Here is a 20,648-nt window from a genome sequence, read left to right as displayed (position 1 = left end):
ACATCTTCTGAAACCCTCATACCTCATTTCTCTACGCTTAGGCGAACCCCGTCCCTTGAATACTAAGGCCTTCTATCGTATTTCAGTATGAAACACAAGGTTATGTGAATTGATGCACCCTGCAGATCGACAGCAAGAAATAAAGGCCAAGACATGGCATTACTCTTAGTAATTTCTTAAATCCCCGACTCTGTTGACTTTCTTTATTAGAATGTCTGAAATTGGGAGCTCGTTATCGCTATATTGCATGATGGATTCTATATTTTTATTTATTTTATTGAAGAATTTTAATTTCCTTCTCAAGCAGACATCGAGGTATCTCTTCCATTTTTGTTGAATATACATCAAGAAAGAGTCCCCATATGTCTGTAGTCGTTTTTGATCACTAGATTGCGAAAGTATAAAGCTGTTTTCATCTCTATCGCAGTCCTTGATATTTGTTGAAAAGTTTGTCATTGAATATAATGCGCATATTCTCTAAAATACATTTGAGCTTTTCTGATATGTACTCTGTTTTTACGCGGTGAGGAAGTTCACCAACTAGAATGTAATGGTCTCAGTTGATATGCTGTGACCGAGGTCTAAATAAATATTTACAACATAGATAGAGACTATTATGGTTTTTCATTGACTGTTTTAGAAGGATTGCTTGGAATAACTGAGTCACTTCCCCTGAGACATCTAATGTATTTGAGGAATGGCTTTTCTTTTATTTCAACATAATTAAATCGACGTTTTCAGCGATTGAAACAGAACCGGGAGCATATTTTCATAAAAATGTAAATACTTTCTTTTATTCATGATGAATATTTCAACGCATTTTCTTCTTAAATATAAATGTACTCATGCGAAACCTCATAATCGTTTATGCATATGTCTGTGTGTCTATGGCGTACTTATGAGTGAGTGTGAGCCTGTGTATGTATGTTTGTTTGTTTGTGTTTCGTATTACTGGTCTGCGGTCTGTAGGGAATTTAAACTTGAAAAGAATTTGTGTACATATATATATCTATATATATATATATATGCATGCCTTCCTTCTTTTAAAAGTACCATGAATAAAACCCTATATTAGTTCCTAGTCTACCGTTTGATGGACGCAATTCTGTTGTGCTTCTGTGCGTAATGAGATTTTTGGTTTTTCGTTCGACACTGCATAATAGCGTGTATAAATACATAGACGAGAATGCGGACGAAAACATATATTACATTATACATATATACATATATACACATATGCATTATGCATATATATACATATATATATATATATATATATACATATTTATATATGTATATATGTATTTATATATGTATATATATATATATATATATATATATATATATATACGCATATACATCATATACATATTCATGTATATATGTGTATGTGGTAAATGTACGGATCAATGTAATTAAATTTCGCCCACCCATATACTTTTTCCTTCACATTCACAGTTTACTCTTTTCTTCTACACCCATGAGCAAATATATGTACAGCCACATACGAAAACAAGCACGCGCATATATTCTTACGTACACATGCTTCCCTTTCACAGATGCACGGTCTTTGAATATGTAGAATCTATTCGATTGTAAGTCTTTGATATAAAGATGCGTATACAGAAAAAATAAAAACCATAATATGCTACATAATGACTTTGGAGCAATGAAATAAGAAGGCACGACTTTGGGCATAGAATGAATGGAAATAGCTGATGAATATTAAAATAGGAATGCACCTCATAATAACGCTTCCTTTTTTTCTGATGAAAAATTGTGTAATATATAAATAAATGAATATATATGATTACAAAATCAGACATCCATACAGACACGTCTATATATGTGTGTGTATTTGCGTGTATTTCAAATAAGGTCATAATTTTATAGAAATTTAGAATATAAAAATCCTGCCAAATTTAATTTATTTTAAAATGCTGTGGATCAAAAAGCTGTAATCAGATGGATTAAAAGGAGCTAAAATGACTTTTGAGGAAGCCGGATACATAGCAATAGTGTAAAAGGATTTGGCTTTAGTAGAAAATTTAATTTGTTTTCAAAACATTCCAGAGTAAAGCAAAGGGGGTTAATACTGAGGTGAATGGATAGGTAACCAGAAACGTTTTTCAGAAAAAATGTTTTTAATATTTAGAAAATCCAAGAGTGTTTTAATCCGTCCCAAAGCAAAATTTACATGATATTTTAAGTCGTGCCAAAATCTATTTTGGTTGGTAGTTTGAAGTATCTATTATTTTCCAACCTAAGTTTTTAACCCATTGAAATTTTGATGCAAGGGAGGCGTTTTGTTACTCTAACATGGCAACGCAAAGGGAAGTGAATCTGCAATGCCAATATGGCCATGTGTAACTTCGAGAGGACAAAGAAATATTATAGTCAGTTGTCTCCCTAATTACTAAGATACACTTTATTAATGCTTTTAGTTTCATAAAAGAATGTGCATGGCGGTAAATACATTAAGTAAATGTGCTTTTAGTGAAACCAATGGTGGACTTGGGCGAAATATTGTCGCTGAGTGAAGATTAGCACCATAAATGACAGATTTTTTACAGTCATGCTAATAGTTCCCAGGTTTATCTCAGATGCAATGAAGTGTAGTTTTAGTTATATAGCTTGAATACCCAGGACCTTTCGAAAATTTTACTGGGGACTTTGCTGATCCTGAAATTGAAGGGAGGCTAATTTTATTAATTCTCTAGAAATTTTAGTTTTTACAGAATGTTTAAAATAAAGATTTTCTGTTCACAAATTTTAGATTTCATTACTGACGTAAGCTTTCACCATTCATCAGTTATATACTTTATCACAATCTCATATATACGTTATACGAACATACACACATACATACCGTCATCTATGTAAATATGTATATGAATGTATATTGATACACACAATCAGTTATAAATAAATACATACATACGAATTATGCTCACGGGGGAATTTATTTCACAGCAGATGTTGGAAATTTGAAACTTGGTCAGCAGCTACCAAATATTTTAGCTCACAATAAATAGCTAAAATATAAAAATAAATAATGCAAAAAACAATTTCGATTAATTTTTCAAGACTCCGCTTGCATAGAAAATGAATGTAATTGTTTTCCCATACGTAACATTTTTTTGTGAAGATATATGTTGTTATCTATATTTTCAACAATGCTTAGTTTTAAAATGTTTTGGCAACGTTTTCTCAATATTTTCATATCTACACCGCCTGAGTTGAATCTGTTCTAATGTGAAACGGGTACCTTTTTCCCTTTTCAGTTCATCATTCCTTTATATCTTGCCCATCTTATACTTTAGATATCGGAATATTAAGGGTAAAAATTTGAAGTATTTTTCTCTCTATTCTTCTCTATCATCTTATATTTCCTTTTCAAATAGTTGTATTTATCCTTTCATCTAAGCACTGGACACTACCATTGTATATTGTGAATTTCATAAAATCTCTCATAGATTTTGCTCAACACCATTCTTCTACATATTCCAATTGCCATTCAGCATCGTTTTTCTTGACGTATGATGATTTCATGCCGCTTCTTTCACGATATTTTCGAATTCTTCTGATAGGTCTTCGGGATATCTGTGGAAGTCATTAATAGTATGAAATTGGTTATTAAATTCCTCAGCATAACTTTCAGATGATTTATGAATATTGCATCCCTCAGGCCCCTTGTTTCTATTACGTTGAATATTAATTTCAACTTAGAAATGATCAGCTGATCATATCAACACGCAGCCTTTGGCAAAACTTAGCGAGTTAAGCGGAATTCATTTATCGCTTATTGAAGAGTACGTAATCAGGATTACGAAATTGTTCGCCAGTTGCAAGCAGTGCTCACAATAGGTGTTGCACATGGATATATCACTTACTCTACAGAACTCAGTATATGTAGTTCCACTTTTTATTCCTTTCTCTTAATCCTTATTTCCAGCAATATTTAATTATCTAATTTGTCGCATCTCTAACCTAAGTTTATCCTAATGAAAACTATCGCTTCTTGAAACGAGGTGGTATCAAAGGGTTCCAGAACTAGTCCTGAAGAGTACCAGCATAGAGCAGCACGCAGTTGCGAGCTCACTGCGAGCTAGTAGTGACCTTCATGAGGCAGTGTGCCGAGTGGCATTGCTGTTTTTCCTTAGCAAGTAGTGAAATTTATGCTTTTGGGATCACATGTATTCTGTAGTCTGCGATAGTGTCGTGGAGAGAAAGTTGGAGCAAAGAGCCAACGTGAAACTTTGCGTCAAACTAGGGAAGTCTGCTAGAATGATTGGGCATACTTCGGCAGGATTCCAGTGACGAGGCAATTGGTCATACGCAATGTTTCGAGTGGCAGGGGCACTTTAAAAGCAAAAGAAAGTCCCTGGTAGACGATGAGCGATCTGGAAGATTGTAACGAGCGTCACTCCCGGAAATGTGGAGAAAATCCATCAGCTTGTGCATGAGTATCATCGGAGGGCAATCAACGAAATTGCTGATGTTGCTGCTCTGTCATATGGGTCCGTGCAGGCAATCCTAACATCAGAACTGATTATGCGTGTGACTCTGCTAAGATTGTCACCCGCATGCTGACCACTGAGCAGAAAGATCATCACATCGAAATCTGTCAAGATCTCCGGCAGTGATCTGCTGATGACCCATCCTTCATGCAATGGATCATCACCAGTGACTAGAATTGGGTCTCGGGTACGACCCTGAGACGAAGCAGCAGTCGACACAATGGAAGAAGCCTCCATCTTCACAACCGAAGAAGGCACGACAGGGCCATTGCTCAATCAAGAGCATAGTCATCGTTTTTATCGGCATCTGCGGTATTGTGCATAAAGAATTTGTCCCCCAAGTCCAGCCCGTTTTGAAGGATTTCAGGGAGGACATTCGGAGAAAGCGACCTCATCTGTGGAGCGCGATTAAAAAAGAACCCAATCACCGATTTCTCACTGGTGAGTTTCTCGCCAAAAGCAACATGATGACGCTTCCGCACCCGCCCAATTCACCAGATTCACCACCTGCAGACTTCCATTTAGTCCTCAAGATAAAATTGCATTTCAAAGGTCATCGTTTTAACACAGTTGTCGAAATCAAGAGCAAATATTAGAATGGCCACGATGCTTTTACAGAAAACGACTCGACTTCCAGAATGAATTTCAAATGTTGCTTTAACGTTGGAACAGGTGGATAGCTACACAAGGTGACTATTTCAGAGGAGAAATCTGTGGTAAATAAGTTATTGTTTTATTTAACATAACTAGATCAGGAACCTTTTGATACTACCTCGTGCATCATCAATTGTATGTTATTGGATGTTGAAGATTGATCAAAGGATATTGACTGACTTCTAAAGACGGAAATAGACTTCAGACTCGATAAGATATATATGTCATTACTATTATCTAATTGCTAAGAAAATCATGTATCGGCAAAAATTTTGAAGTTGCATTGATTCGGCAAAAGTTAGAGTAAATAATAAGCTTAAGAAATAAGTGTTGGTTTCGATTTGTTCGACTAAAAACCCTTCCTTGCGGTGCTCCAGTATGGCCACAGTCAGATGACTGAAACGAGTAACACAATAAAAGTAAAAGAATATACATGCAGATATATCTGTATATGTACATGTGCATGTTTATAGGTATGTGTGTGTGTGCGAGTATAGGACTGTATGTAGATAGATAGATAGATAGATAGATAGATAGATAGATAGATAGATAGATAGATAGATAGATAGATAGATAGATAGATAGATAAATATATATATAGATAGATAGAAATTCGGGGTGAGTACTTGATAATTATAAGCACCTGTGTATACCGTTTGGTGGTGTAGCTGGTGGAGTAAATTGATCAAAATAAAAACATGATGCCAAGGATTCAGCGGTACATATGTTTCGGGCCTTTATTAGACAGATTTATAACAATGCATAATGTATGTCTGTGGCCTTCTTCAGCCGCACACAACAGCTTCCACAAGGACATGTGTTACATCAAAAATTCTTGGTTGGGGATGCAAATCCTCTCATTCGCGTACGACATAATGCAGCAACAGCATAGAATTGAAGCGTCCATCTCTTTCTTCTCTCACGGCTGAAGAAGGCCACAGACATACATTATGCATTGTTATAAATCTGTCTAATAAAGGCCCGAAACATATGTACCGCTGAATCCTTGGCATCATGTTTTTATTTTGATCAATATATAGATAGATAGATAGATAGATAGATAGATAGATAGATAGATAGATAGATAGATATTGTATGTACATAAGATATATCTTATAAATATATAATTTTGTGTATATGTGTATATATATTAGTGTGTGGTGGAAGTGAGTGTGTGTATGCGTATTCGTTTCGCTCTTTTAGTGAAAGGCATTATGATTTAAAAGATGTGGAATCAAAAATCTAGATAATATATAAATTATATACATGGATGTTCGTATGTTTGCACATCTACACACAGATAGAAATTTGGGATGTCTTTTGGTGTGAACGTCCAATCTGTAGTATGATAAATATTTTCTGTTCATATTCACAAAAAAAAAATGCTCGCCAATTCTCTGAAGTGCTAGAACCTCGATAATAATAAACAAATCACTTTAGGTGTAAACATAAAAAAACTATTTTGATATGAAGTGCATTAGAATAAAAACAACCGTGTAGGCTTCAAACTGACATCTGATTATTTTTTTAAGAAAAGCAATTATACCTACATTTTAAAGAAACGATTAATACTCTGACGTTTTGGAAACTTCTTGATGTTTCCCAAACTTTATTATTGAAGTGTAGGCAAATGAATCAAATACCTTCTCGCCGATTATATTCAACATCGTATATGTTAGCGCTTAACTGGTATTATCTCTTGTATTAACCGGTATTATTTCCACATTAGTTCTCTAGTTCACGCAGATATGTATACCTTCACGCGTGCGCATGTGTTCACACGCACATAGTGCGTCAAGATTTGAATTACTGAAGAATTTTAATCAATAACATCATCCGATTTTCTAAATAAATATTTTTTCCCCATTCATTGAAACCAAGAGTAATTTTCAAAGCTCTAAGTAGCTTGATTTCGATGTGTCTGCCTACCAGAACACTTCTAATTCCATAGCCTCCAACTTATTAGGGCACAAACTATGACTAGCGTGTTGTATTTTTATTCGTACATAAAAGCCGCTCTTGTTCGCTTTTATTCAATAGTTGGTGTTTTATGATCTACCCAGCAGCTAGAAGGAATCGATTTTTCAATCATATATATTTTATTTTGTCGTGTAACAGTGGAATTTCACACAAAATATTGTAAGGTTTCTCATGCAATTCCCTAATGCTTTACTCACAAAATAGCAATCGTACTCTAAATTTCATCGGATTTTACTTTAATATGTGCAAACTTTAGCAACAATCCATTCTTGAGACAATTACTATGTATTTTTCAGACTTCGCGTATATTAATCATAGAATCCACTCACCATATACTCAATATATTCAACTCTCCCACACAACATTTTACGACTTCTGATTTCAGTCGTAATGTAGTAAACCTTCACATGAATCTGCAGCCTTTCAACACTGGCCTTTCTCTACGTATCTACATGTATAAAACACTAATACTCAGAAAATTTCACACACTAACATGTCATCAATTCCTTGTTTTGAGGTTTACCAATTACATTTTATATGGCTTCCAGTTTCCCTCACACGTTTTCTTACTTTCGTCAACATATCTGCAAGCCAATCTATTAATATATTTCTGGCTTGATTCTCAGGTGAAACTAGAGAACATCTATTTGTTCCCATTAACGTCTTCATCATGGGTGAAAAAATTATACGCCAAATTCAGTTGGAGAACAGAAAGCATTACCTAATCATTATAGTCGGAATATATTAAAGATACCTTTTTTAATGTGATCGTTCACGAGAAATATTTCCCAGTGGTGCATGATGGGAAAGCTTTTTCTAGATTTCGGTTGCCATTTTTCTTAACTGAAGTAATGTAGCTGTTTTCACATATAGGAAAATACAGACTTAGGTAGTAAAGAGCTTCGGTGGAGGCGCAATGGCCCAGTGGTTAGGGCAGCGGACTCGAGGTCATAGGATCGCGGTTTCGATTCCCAGACCAGGCGTTGTGAATGTTTATTGAGCGAAAACACCTAAAAAGCTCCACGTGGCTCCGGCAGGGGATGGTGGTGATCCCTGCTGTACTCTTTCACCACAACTTTCTCTCACTCTTACTTCCTGCTTCTGGTGTACCTGTATTTAAAGGGGCCGGCCTTGTCACTCTCTGTGTAACGCTGAATATCCCTGAGAACTACGTTAAGGGTGCACGTGTCTGTGGAGTGCTCAGCCACTTACACGTTCATTTCACGAGCAGGCTGTTCCGTTGATTCGGATCAACCGGAACCCTCATCATCGTAACCGACGGAGTGCTTCCATTCCATTCCAGTAAAGAGCATCGAGCCTCTGCAACATACCTTCGACACTCTATAACTAAAAAGAAAATTCAGCTGCAAGATATGACTAAAATAACGTAGATGATGTCAACCAGTATAAATATATTTAAGTTACCTCCTTATTTCATGTATGTTTTGCCCTGTATCTAAAAACTTTCAGATTAATATTGAAATCTGAATGGCTAAGATTTCTCCTAATGCGTCAATTTTTTTTAATTTTTATTTTCTTTTATTTTCTATTTCCAATTAGTCAGCAACTAAGCTGAGAATATAAAAGCCAGGAGGGAATAATTATATACGAAATGTAAGCAAAGTGTTACCAATACTGAATAAGAAATGAGGGAGAAATGGGAAGATTTTCTATTTTTATTATTTCAAAATTAATTCAGTATCTACATAGTCAAAATTATAGAGCGTAGACTCAGTCACAATACAATCTGTCATATTTTCTTATTTTTTTAGTTGGAATTTTGTTGTATTTCGTTCATATTAACGTACATATTATGCAACATTTCACTAAATATAACCGGGCAATAATTCTTTCCCGTGTGTAATATTTGTTTATCGACATGAGATAATGATGGATAAGCTGAGTAATAACTTTCATTCTACATTCAGGTACATATCAATACACAGAGGCACGACACACAACACACAACACACGCACATATACACATACACAAAGAAAAACACACAGAGACATACACACATGTGTATAAGTGTGTGTGCGCAGTGCGTTGTGTATCTGTCTTTCTTTGTATTTATATACACACTAAGGCGACGAGTTGGCAGAAGCGTTAACACGCCGGGCGAAATGCGTAGCCGTGTTTCGTCTGCCGTTACGTTCTGGGTTCAAATTCCGCCGAGGTCGACTTTGCTCTTCATCCTTTCGAGGTCGATTAAATAAGTACCAGTTACGCACTGGAGTCGATGTAATCGACTTAATCCGTTTGTCTGACCTTGTTTGTCCTCTCTGTGTTTAGCCCCTTGTGGGTAGTAAAGAAATAGGTATTTATACATACGCATACACTCACACACACAACACACACACACGCACATATACACATACACAAAGAAAAACACACAGAGACATACACACATGTGTATAAGTGTGTGTGCGCAGTGCGTTGTGTATCTGTCTTTCTTTGTATTTATATACACACTAAGGCGACGAGTTGGCAGAAGCGTTAACACGCCGGGCGAAATGCGTAGCCGTGTTTCGTCTGCCGTTACGTTCTGGGTTCAAATTCCGCCGAGGTCGACTTTGCTCTTCATCCTTTCGAGGTCGATTAAATAAGTACCAGTTACGCACTGGAGTCGATGTAATCGACTTAATCCGTTTGTCTGACCTTGTTTGTCCTCTCTGTGTTTAGCCCCTTGTGGGTAGTAAAGAAATAGGTATTTATACATACGCATACACTCACACACACAAACACACACATATTCTTTTACTTGTTTCAGTAATTAGGTTTGGGCCATGCTGGGACAAATGGATCGACGCAAGTACTTATTTTGTTAAATTCCACCGCTCGCTTTTCAAAGCACCGCTAATTAGGGAGACGTAAACACACTAGCATCGGTTGCCAAACAGTGGTGAAGGATAAACACTAGATAAACACTAGATAGGCGGGTAGCATAAAATCTATAGAAGACACCTTTGCATAACCCGATTTCATTCTTCTTTTCGGTGTGGTTATCGTATGATGTTGCCGTTGCTTCTGCATCATATACGACATAGTTTATCATACACGCCTGGTCAAGTGGGTAAGCGCCAGTATATCGACAATTACAACTGGGAGTTGGCTCTTGGTGGTATTTATGGGTAATGATGTTCTTCGTATTTGGACAGCAGGAATATGAATATCAGATCCAGTGAGACCTCTATACTACAACAATGGAATAATAGCAAGCCTGCAATAAATTAGTTTTTAGAATTCAAAGGAGAAGCAAAGGCCTAGATTTACCTTGATGTAATCTTCAGAGATACAGGCATCCAGCAACGGGAACTCCGTAATGCTACGACGAACCGTGAAGTCGGGCGTAACATAGGAAACTCCATTGTCTCGACCACGGTCGAACAATGATGATGATGCGATTTACAGTTTGATAGTGTAGACTATCATTCGTATATATCAATATCGCTAGTTGATAAGGCCACTGAGTTTTCTATCATATATATTGATACAGATCACATTAACCTAGACAACACTCCATGCCAAATAGACACTACTATTTAGGAAAGGCTCAGCAGGGGTTAAAAATTCGATACAGGAGAATTGTTCGTCATACTGACGGGATGTTTTGACGCTACTGATACCTGCAATCTTCTAGATCTCTTTCTATTAAATAGATTGGGAAACAAGATGTTGATGAAGAGGAAGTAGTAGAAGTAGTAGTAGTAGTAGTAGTAGTAGTAGTGTAGTAGTAGTAGCAGCAGCAGCAGCAGTAGTAGTAGTATCGGCAGCAGCAGCAGCAGCAGCAGTAGTAGTAGTACTAGTAGTAGTAGTAGTAGTAGTAGTAGTAGTAGTAGTAGAATAATGTCATGAGTCTTGTTTAAACAAGACTCACACACTTTGTTTATACACTAGGTATGTGCGAACGTTAATGTTTACCGAATATAACTTTTAATTCGTTATTAACGCATGCACACACATACATATATATGAATATATATTATATATATTATATATATTATATATATATATATATATGTGTGTGTGTGTGTGTTGTGTGTGTGTGTGTGTGTGTGTGTGTGTGTGTGTGTGTATATAAATATATGTATATAGAAATATATCCATATATATCCATACATAAATAAATATGTATGTATATATATATATAATATATATATATATATTATATATTATATATATATATATATATATATATTACACATATATATATATATATATACATACATATACATGTATATATGTATATATAATTATATATATATATATATATATATACATACATATACATGTATATATGTATATATAATTATATCTACGTTATCAGATCATAAATCAGAAAAAGAGCATATAAAATATGCTATAAAATATAGAGAAAGGATCACAAAGTGAACTTTGCTTCTAACCTTAACTGCCGCCTAATTAACCCTGCCAAATCAGAAATCGGAGTGGTGAGTAAACACATCCTGATAAGGTTTAATAAAGACATAAGGAAGACATCTAATTTCTCTTTATAGCGTAACACAATCGAGTTGTTACATTGGTTTCAAACCAATTTGACATACCAGAATTTTATCGATCGATATCGAAAATGTTACTTGATAGGACATTAGTATATGCTAGACGAGTTACCGACATAGAAAAATAGATATAATTGTGCACGCTAGCAAAACGGTGCTATTCAACCAGGTTTGAACCTGGGTCAAACGATCTGACACTGAATGTTCCTTCGACATCGCGAGGGATGGGACATTGACCTAAAAATCTCCATAGAGACTAACATCACCATGGTGAACTTCTTGGATGTCCCGCTCGATTTAGACAGTGGTACCAACAGTCCATACCGCAACCCGAATGATAGGCTATCATGCATGATAACAGCATCCTTCCACCCACCCATATAGTTCAAAAACCTAATAAAAGGTATCATTAAAGGGATTTTTATCTTATCTTTAAGTAAAGCTGTTTTCCAAGCAGCGGCTCCCGCTTACAATGAGTCCCTACCGGCCAGTAGATTCAAGGACCATATAGTATAAACACCAGGATCGAGCAACTATAAAAGGAAACGCCACCGCAAGACCTTATGGTTCGCTCTCCCACTTCTCCTTAAACGTCCGGACATGCGTATGTTAGATTTTTCTTAGGTTGGTTGATAAGCATTTCACGCAATCACACAAATATAGAAAGATCTTTAACAGACATAATTTAAGGATCTCTTTCTGTTGTGCATCCAATGTTAACAAAAGGTTGACTTAGCCCTCCTAAACCACGGACAGAGGCAAGTTGTTCATGCAGGATTAGAAATGAACACCGAGGCTACAGGGTACCAAGCAAAGGTAGCCTCAAACAGAAGCAGCACACATATCAGTAACATCCATGCCCACACAGGGACACACACTAAAATTTATGTCGGATTTTCTGAATCCAAATGTAAAATTCGCCTGAACAACCACAGATCTTCTTTCAGGGTCCCGGAGAGACGCAACACATCGACACTTGCAGCATACGTATGGCGCCTAAAAGACGATCATACGCCCTTTAGCATCAAGTGGAAATTACTAGATACTTATGGACATTATCGCAATGGAACACGACGATGTAAATTGTGTATGACATAAAAAATAATCCACTGGAACTCACATGACCTAGAGGCTGCCTGAAATCCAGAACGGAAGCCGTGGGAAGTTGTCCACATTTTCGGAAATTTTTACTTCAAAATTGGAAAACCAAGCTATCAAGCGAAGGAAGACAACTCGCCGGCTGTAATTTTTTCACCTATCACCGAAATACTTGTGATTTTGAAAAATTTCTTTGCAGAGAACACTTCTCGTCTAGAGAAATAGAAGATATGCCTATTTCACGCGAGATAAGAATCCCATGGTTTTTCTCTAAAACTGCTACTTTACACACAGAAAAATATATATAATTATATGCATTCTTTTATTCTTTTATTTGTTTCAGTCATCTCATCATCAGTTATATATAAATGAGAACGCTTGACCTGTTGGTCGGAGTGTTGCACTCACGATGTATGTATGTATGTATGCATGTATGTATGAATGTATGTATGTATGTATGTATGATGTTGTGTTGTATGTATGTATGTATGCATGTATGTATGAATGTATGTATGTATGTATGTATGTATGTATGTATGTATGTATGTATGAATGCATGTATGTTATGTATGTATGTATGTGTGGTATGTATGTATGTATGTATGTTTGTATGTATGAAGAATGTATGTATGGTATGTATGAATGTATGTATGTATGTATGTATGTATGAATGTATGTATGTGTATGTATGTATGTATGTTATGTATGTATGATGTATGTATGTATGTATGTATGTATGTATTTTGTATGTTAGTAGTATGTATGTATGCATGTATGTATGTATGTATGTATGTATGAATGAATGTATGTATGTATGTATGTATGTGGTATGATGTATGTATGTATGTATGATGAATGGGTATGTATGTATGTATGTATGTATGTATGTATGTGTGTATGTATGAATGAATGTATGTATGAATGAATGTATGTATGTATGTATGTATGTATGTATGTATGCATGTATGTATGTATGTATGTATGTATGTATGAATGAATGAGTGTATGTATGTATGTATGTATGTATGAATGTATGTATGTATGTATGTATGTATGCATGCATGTTTGTATGTATGTATGTATGAATGTATGTATGTATGTATGTGTGTATGTATGAATGAATGTATGTATGAATGAATGTATGTATGTATGTATGTATGTATGTATGCATGTATGTATGTATGTATGTATGTATGAATGAATGAGTGTATGTATGTATGTATGAATGAATGAATGTATGTATGTATGTTGTGTGTATGTATGTATGTATGTATGCATGTATGTATGTATGTATGTATGTATGTATGAATGAATGAATGTATGTATGTATGTTGTGTGTATGTATGTATGTATGTATGTATGTATGTATGTACGTATGTATGTATGTATGTATGTATGTTTGTATGTTTGTATGTCTGTATGTATGTATGTATGAATATATGTATGTATGTATGCATGCATATTGATATAAGTTCATAGGCATGACTACAAGAACACTACAATGATACATATGTCCAGGAGTGCAAGTTCGATGTCATTGTATCTTTGTTAAAACTCACAAAACTACTTTATGAAACCGCAACAGCGTTCACTGTCACGAAATTAGTAAATTTGTGTAGTTGGGGATGTTTAGTGTACGTGTGCTGAATTCCGGTTCTGTTTGTGTAAATGGTGAACGAAATGCTTTATATGCAATTACTTGCAATTTCGTGGAAATGAGAGTTATAGCGTTTATTTGCAGTAATAGAAATATATGCAGTAAGCCAGAGAGTTGAAATGGAATAACACTGAAGATGTTTCTGCTACTCTCTGTCTACCCATTTTAACTCTCTCTTTCTCCTTATTTCTCTCTTTGTCTCTCTCTATCTCTCTCTCTCTCTCTCTCTCTCTCACTCTCTCTCTGTCTTTCACATATTCAAATAGAAAAATGTAGAGGTTACAGAAATTGGGACATCTATGAAGAAACACATTCATACACACAACACACCATACATACATACACATATATATACGCGCACACGTATATACATACATATATATATATATATATATATATATATATATTATATATATATATCACACAATAAAATTTCAGGTGGTATTAGGGGTGAATATATTTATCTAGCGACTGGAAACCCTTAGGATTACAGCCGTTTCGCAACTCCGTACAATAATGCTTTCAGAGTGAAAGAAACTATGATTACACGCTTGCATTTATATGAATGCTCGGCATCATGCAACGTAATTACTATATAAAACAAATTAAAGCATTAAAGATACTATTTCGTCAGATATGCAGGACATCATAACATCATGATGACAAAAGAGATTCAGCTCTAAAGTATATATACACATTTATGTATGCACACACATACACACACGCACACACACACGCACACGCACACATACACACACACACACACACATATATATATATATATATATATACTTACATACATATATGTGTGTGTGTGTTTGTATGAATACATGTATGTGTATTCGTGCATAACTATATGTGTGTGCGATGTCTGTGACTTGATGTGTATTTGCGTACATAATTGAACATTTCTTCCTTTCACTTCTTTCTGTGAAAGGATTTCGTGGCAGTGCTGGAACGTTCCCTATATTCTTACCATGGATAACTTGACCCCATTGTCTATGTTGCCTATATAGATAGACATACATATGTACCTAACTGTCTCTCTCTTTCTCTGTATATATATATATTTTAATTTTCTTAGAGATTTTACATGTTTGGGCCCCTCATAAAAAAACGAACCCTATCAAAAATATTTTTAAAAGTTACGTGTAATAAAAAAGTTCATAATTGTTTCTTACTAGTCTCAACAGAGTCCACGTGGTGGTGTTTTATTGATGGGGAGCAAAATGGCAGTTTTGTGCATTAACTAGATTCGCTGGCTGTAATTTTCAAAATATTCGTCTTATATATATATATATATATATATATATATAGATAGATAGATAGATAGATAGATAGATAGATATAGATAGATAGATAGATAGATAGATAGATAGATAGATAGATAGATAGATAGATAGATAGATAGATAGATAGATAGATAGATAGATAATCCAAACATGAAAACATATAGAGAAAACACAACAACGCGAGGACGTGGAACAAATATAGTATTATTGGACGCTCAGGAAGGAGGGGAAGTAGGAAGGATTAACGTTTCGAGCGGAGCTCTTCGTCAGAAACATAGAAAAAGGAAAAAAATAAAGAAGGGAAGACGGAGGAAAAAATCGCCAACGGTACACACGCGGTCTCATATATACAGTGAAAGAGCAAAAGCAGTTAGATACGTATGTATAAATTTATATAGATGTAAACATATATATATATATATATATATATATATTATATATATACATAATTTTTTTTCTCGCCATTACATTTTGTTCTAATGGTGCATTCTTTCTTTTTTCATTCTAGCGTTCAGACTGTTCCATGAAGCACGATATGTTCTATGAAGGTAAGAGATATCCTACAATTCCTTAATGCACCAGTCAAATTACTGACAAATAACTGTCCCACTATAATATTTTCCCGCTTATTTCTTCAAACGTATTCCTCTCCATCTAATTACCTATTTTATATCTTTAAATGAATTTCTGTCAATCTATCTATTCAGCTATCTATCTATTTATTTATCTATCTATTGCTGCTTTTTGTTCTTCGTCTTATTAATTCGTCCTCTTCTTCATGTTTCTCTTCTTCCTCTTGTTCCTTCTTCTCATTATTATTGTTATTATTATTATTATTATTATTATTATTATTATTATTATTATTATATTATTATTATTGTTATTATTATTATCATTATCATTATTATTATTATTATTGTTATTATTATCATTATTATTATTATTATCATTATTATTATTATTATCATCATTATTATTATTATTATTATTATTATTATTATTATTATTATTATTATTATTCAGTAGTTTTATTTTTATAGTGTGCTTTCACTTCACTACCGAGCACAGCTCTGTGTGCCTTGGGTATGTGCTGTGATTTGTTGTGATGCTCTGATGGTTACTGTATTGAAAGTGTTTTGCGTAGGATGTGTGCAATGCCTAGTAGTGCAATTTTCTGTATGTTATAAGTGTTTGTAAGTCCTGGTGTTGTAAGTCCTTATTATTATTATTATTATTATTATTATTATTATTATTATTATTATATTATTATCATCATTATTATTATTATTATTATTATTATTATTATTATTATTATTATTATTCAGTAGTTTTATTTTTATAGTGTGCTTTCACTTCACTACCGAGCACAGCTCTGTGTGCCTTGGGTATGTGCTGTGATTTGTTGTGATGCTCTGATGGTTACTGTATTGAAAGTGTTTTGCGTAGGATGTGTGCAATGCCTAGTAGTGCAATTTTCTGTATGTTATAAGTGTTTGTAAGTCCTGGTGTTGTAAGTCCTTATTATTATTATTATTATTATTATTATTATTATTATTATTATTATTATTATTATCATTATTATTATTATTATTATTATTATTATTATTATTATTATCATTATTATTATTATTATTATAAATTACTTGTGCTACTTTTCTTTGTTGTTAACCGCCTCTGTCAATAGTTCTACCAACAATATTTGATTTTACATCATTTAATTGCAGAAAGTGTTTCATTCCTTTTATATTTTTAACTACCGTTAATGTGAGCCACTAGAAAATTTTCCTGGAACTGAAACATTTTGTCTTGACATTTTCTTTTGACATTGTATATTCTACGAGAGAGAATCTGTCACATTGTTCGCATTTAAAATGGCTGTATCAATGGTAACAGAAAAAAGTTCACCCTAAGGTGATGTCAAGTCAAAAACCTTAAAAGCCTCCTCTGCTAGGATTTTCAAATATGATAATCTGTTTGTAAGAAAAAGAGTCTAAATAGTAATTATACGGACAGATAGGATAGTGTCGAAAATATATTAAACCAGAATTTTTTTAAAGATATTTACGATAGCGATAATATCTTTAGTTTGAGTATCCTTACGTTACTCAAACAAATATGCTGAAACAAATATGGGTACTCAAGAAATATGCTCCTAATTTGTCATAATAGTTCAAAATTTGGAGTCTCCTGTTATCCAGCTCCAGTAAAGTTGACCATTTATGTCGGGAAAGGAACCGATATTTTTTGTCTTGAAATTTTTCCAAGTAGTAACAGTGTTGTGAATGGTGTGAAGGATTCTTTTTTTTTTACATGTAATTTGTCTAGTGCTGTTAATGTCGCTGTTACCGCTGCTCCAGTGGCCACTGTTGTCACTAAATGTCACTCATGAAAGAAATATCTTGTGGCACTACGGGTACGAGAGATATCTACAGGTACCGAATTGTCGCGCAGAACTGTCCGTCATGCAAGCAGATCCACAGACGTCTTATGCACTCACTGCTGCAATACATGAGCACTACTGAGCTGGGAAACTATGCCGAACCACTGTTATTTCATGCACAGTGTTTCACCTTATTTGCTAAACTCACATTGAAAACCGGCCCCTAGCCTTCTTTTAATAAAGTCACGTGAGTAGGGTTCATCTGTGCTTGAGTAAAATAGACAGTGCGACGAATGGTGAGCCACTTTTCTGTTTCACATGGAAAGAAATGTGAGACAGGAGAGAAAAGTGTTCTTCAACAGTGATCATCTCAAAATATGGGTGACTCTAGAAAATGTATCAAATAATGGATATTATATCAGGAAAAGCTGATGCAAGAGGGCATGTATTAGGAATGATGTGGGAAAAGGTAGGAGTGACAGGTTCCAAGTTGCACACGTTTGTCAATTCATATATGTTGCAATTTAACTACACTTTTTTTCGCTTTCCGCGCATCTTTTATTAATTTGAACTTCGAACACAATTTCAAATATATTGTAAACTCTCTTTTAATAAAAATAAACACAGTGGAATATAAGAAATCACAACTAATAATATTAAACTTAGAAGAACTACGTGTTTAAAGTGTCTTACATAGTGACATGATATTCGTTAAAATTTTCACGTTTTAATATCAAATCATTACTTGTCCAACATTTTTTCTTTCGGTATTTCATTATATTTTGAGTTGATTATTTGTTACATATCCAATTGATTATTAGTTACTCTTTACAGACATTCCATGCTGTAGTATATATAAAGTATCATCAAACACAACCGAAAGTGGTTTAAAGATCATGGTGTATATATAACCTATATATAACCCACGAAACTTAGTGTATATATAACCTATATATAACCTACAACTAAAAAATATAGTTTACTTCTGGGTGCTCTTCAGAGACATTGGTATTATGATAAGGGTGCATGTCGATAAAATTAATATATTTATCCATCTCAGTAAAGTGAATTGCATCTTCACTCTAGTAAGTTAAGGAAACAATTTGTTGGGAACACATTCGCACACATTCACAACTTCACCAAATTGAGTATCATTTTTTCTTTGCAACAGCTGTGATGGGAACACCCGTGTTGCTGATAATATTGGAACGGAAATATAGCCTTCCGGCATCTTGTCCGGATGCGAGAAAATCGAATGATGTTTATTTGTTGCCTCTTTCAAAGTTTAAGAATGATGTAGTAGGAATTAGCTTAATTTAATGTTTGTGGTATTTAGTTTTTTAAATTCGAGAGTATTCAACCCTGGACACCTAATCACCATCTTAGTCCATGTGTTTGTATGCATTTTGCTACAGATAGGACACTTTCTGTGAAGCTTGCTTCTGTATTTACTTTGTTAGCATTCACTTGTACGATCAGAATCAAGAGTTGTCTTGAATAAGCATTGCAAAATCCCACTTCTTCAGGACAGACTAAAATTTTCCACATGCCTTCAGTGAAATTGTAAGATGCATATTGCTCTACAAGATTCCTACACCAAACATTGGTGACCATGTCTTTGAATCTATCACAGGCAACTTCATCAAAAACACTAATTAATAAGGCATGACTCTCTCCTTGTCGGGCGAAATACTTAGCGGTATTTCGTCTGTCGTTAGGTTCTGAGTTCAAATTCCGCCGAGGTCGACTTTGCCTTTCGTCCTTTTCGGCTTCGATAAATTAAGTGCCAGTTGCATACTGGGGTCGATCTAATCGATTGTCCTTCTGTCCTAAAAAATTTTGGGGGCCTTGTACCTTGAGTAGAAATCAATATTTATATTTTTCAAGGCGGGGCTCTGGCAGAAACGTTAGCACACCTGGCAAAATGCTTAGCGGTATTTCGTCTGTCGTTATGTTCTGAGTTCAAATTCTGCCGAGGTCGACTTTGCCTTTCATCTTTTCGGGGTCGATAAATTAAGTACCAGTTACGCATTGGGGTCGATTTATTCGACTTAATCCGTTTGTCTGTCCTAGTTTGTCCCCTCTGTGTGCAGGCCCTTGTGGACAGTAAAAAATAAGATATACTAGCCGAGTCAAATCTTAAATCATATCTTAGTTTTAAGATATTATTTAGTGAAAAATAGTGAATAAACAAGCGACGAAGAAGTGAGATCGAAACACAAAGAATGATAACAAAGGAGGATAAATGAAGGAATGGACAAAAGAAGGAAAATGTGCAAGCACACTGCGTACGTTGAAAAATGTACAGAGTATTTTATATCCTTCTCTTCCGATTCTGATATTTTAATTGCATTCTAATTTATTAACTATTTCAACAACAGAAACGCCAATATGGCTATTATTGACTCTGAGAGCAAACCTAGTACAGTGAAGATATATCCAAAGGAACAGAAATATTATTTAATAAACGATATAAAGGAAGAGCGAAAACAACTGCGTAAACAAACACCATAAAACAATAAGAATATCTCCGAGAATAAATGTCA

The 20,648-nt window shown here is 34.5% G+C and overlaps 1 protein-coding gene across 1 annotated transcript in view; it reads left to right on the top strand.

The window, feature by feature from the left end:
• LOC115232608 (carbonic anhydrase-related protein 10-like) overlaps positions 1 to 20,648 on the top strand; it is an 865,311-nt gene that overhangs the window by 774,421 nt on the left and 70,242 nt on the right. Inside the window, exon 8 of the mRNA XM_029802585.2 lies at positions 16,231 to 16,270. Coding sequence (XP_029658445.1) covers positions 16,231 to 16,270 — 40 coding nt within the window. The remainder of the gene's footprint in view (positions 1 to 16,230; positions 16,271 to 20,648) is intronic.

This window comes from Octopus sinensis, linkage group LG2 (genome assembly GCF_006345805.1).
Source record: "Octopus sinensis linkage group LG2, ASM634580v1, whole genome shotgun sequence".
NCBI classification, from domain to species: domain Eukaryota; kingdom Metazoa; phylum Mollusca; class Cephalopoda; order Octopoda; family Octopodidae; genus Octopus; species Octopus sinensis.
This window is presented reverse-complemented; position numbering and strand designations above follow the sequence as displayed.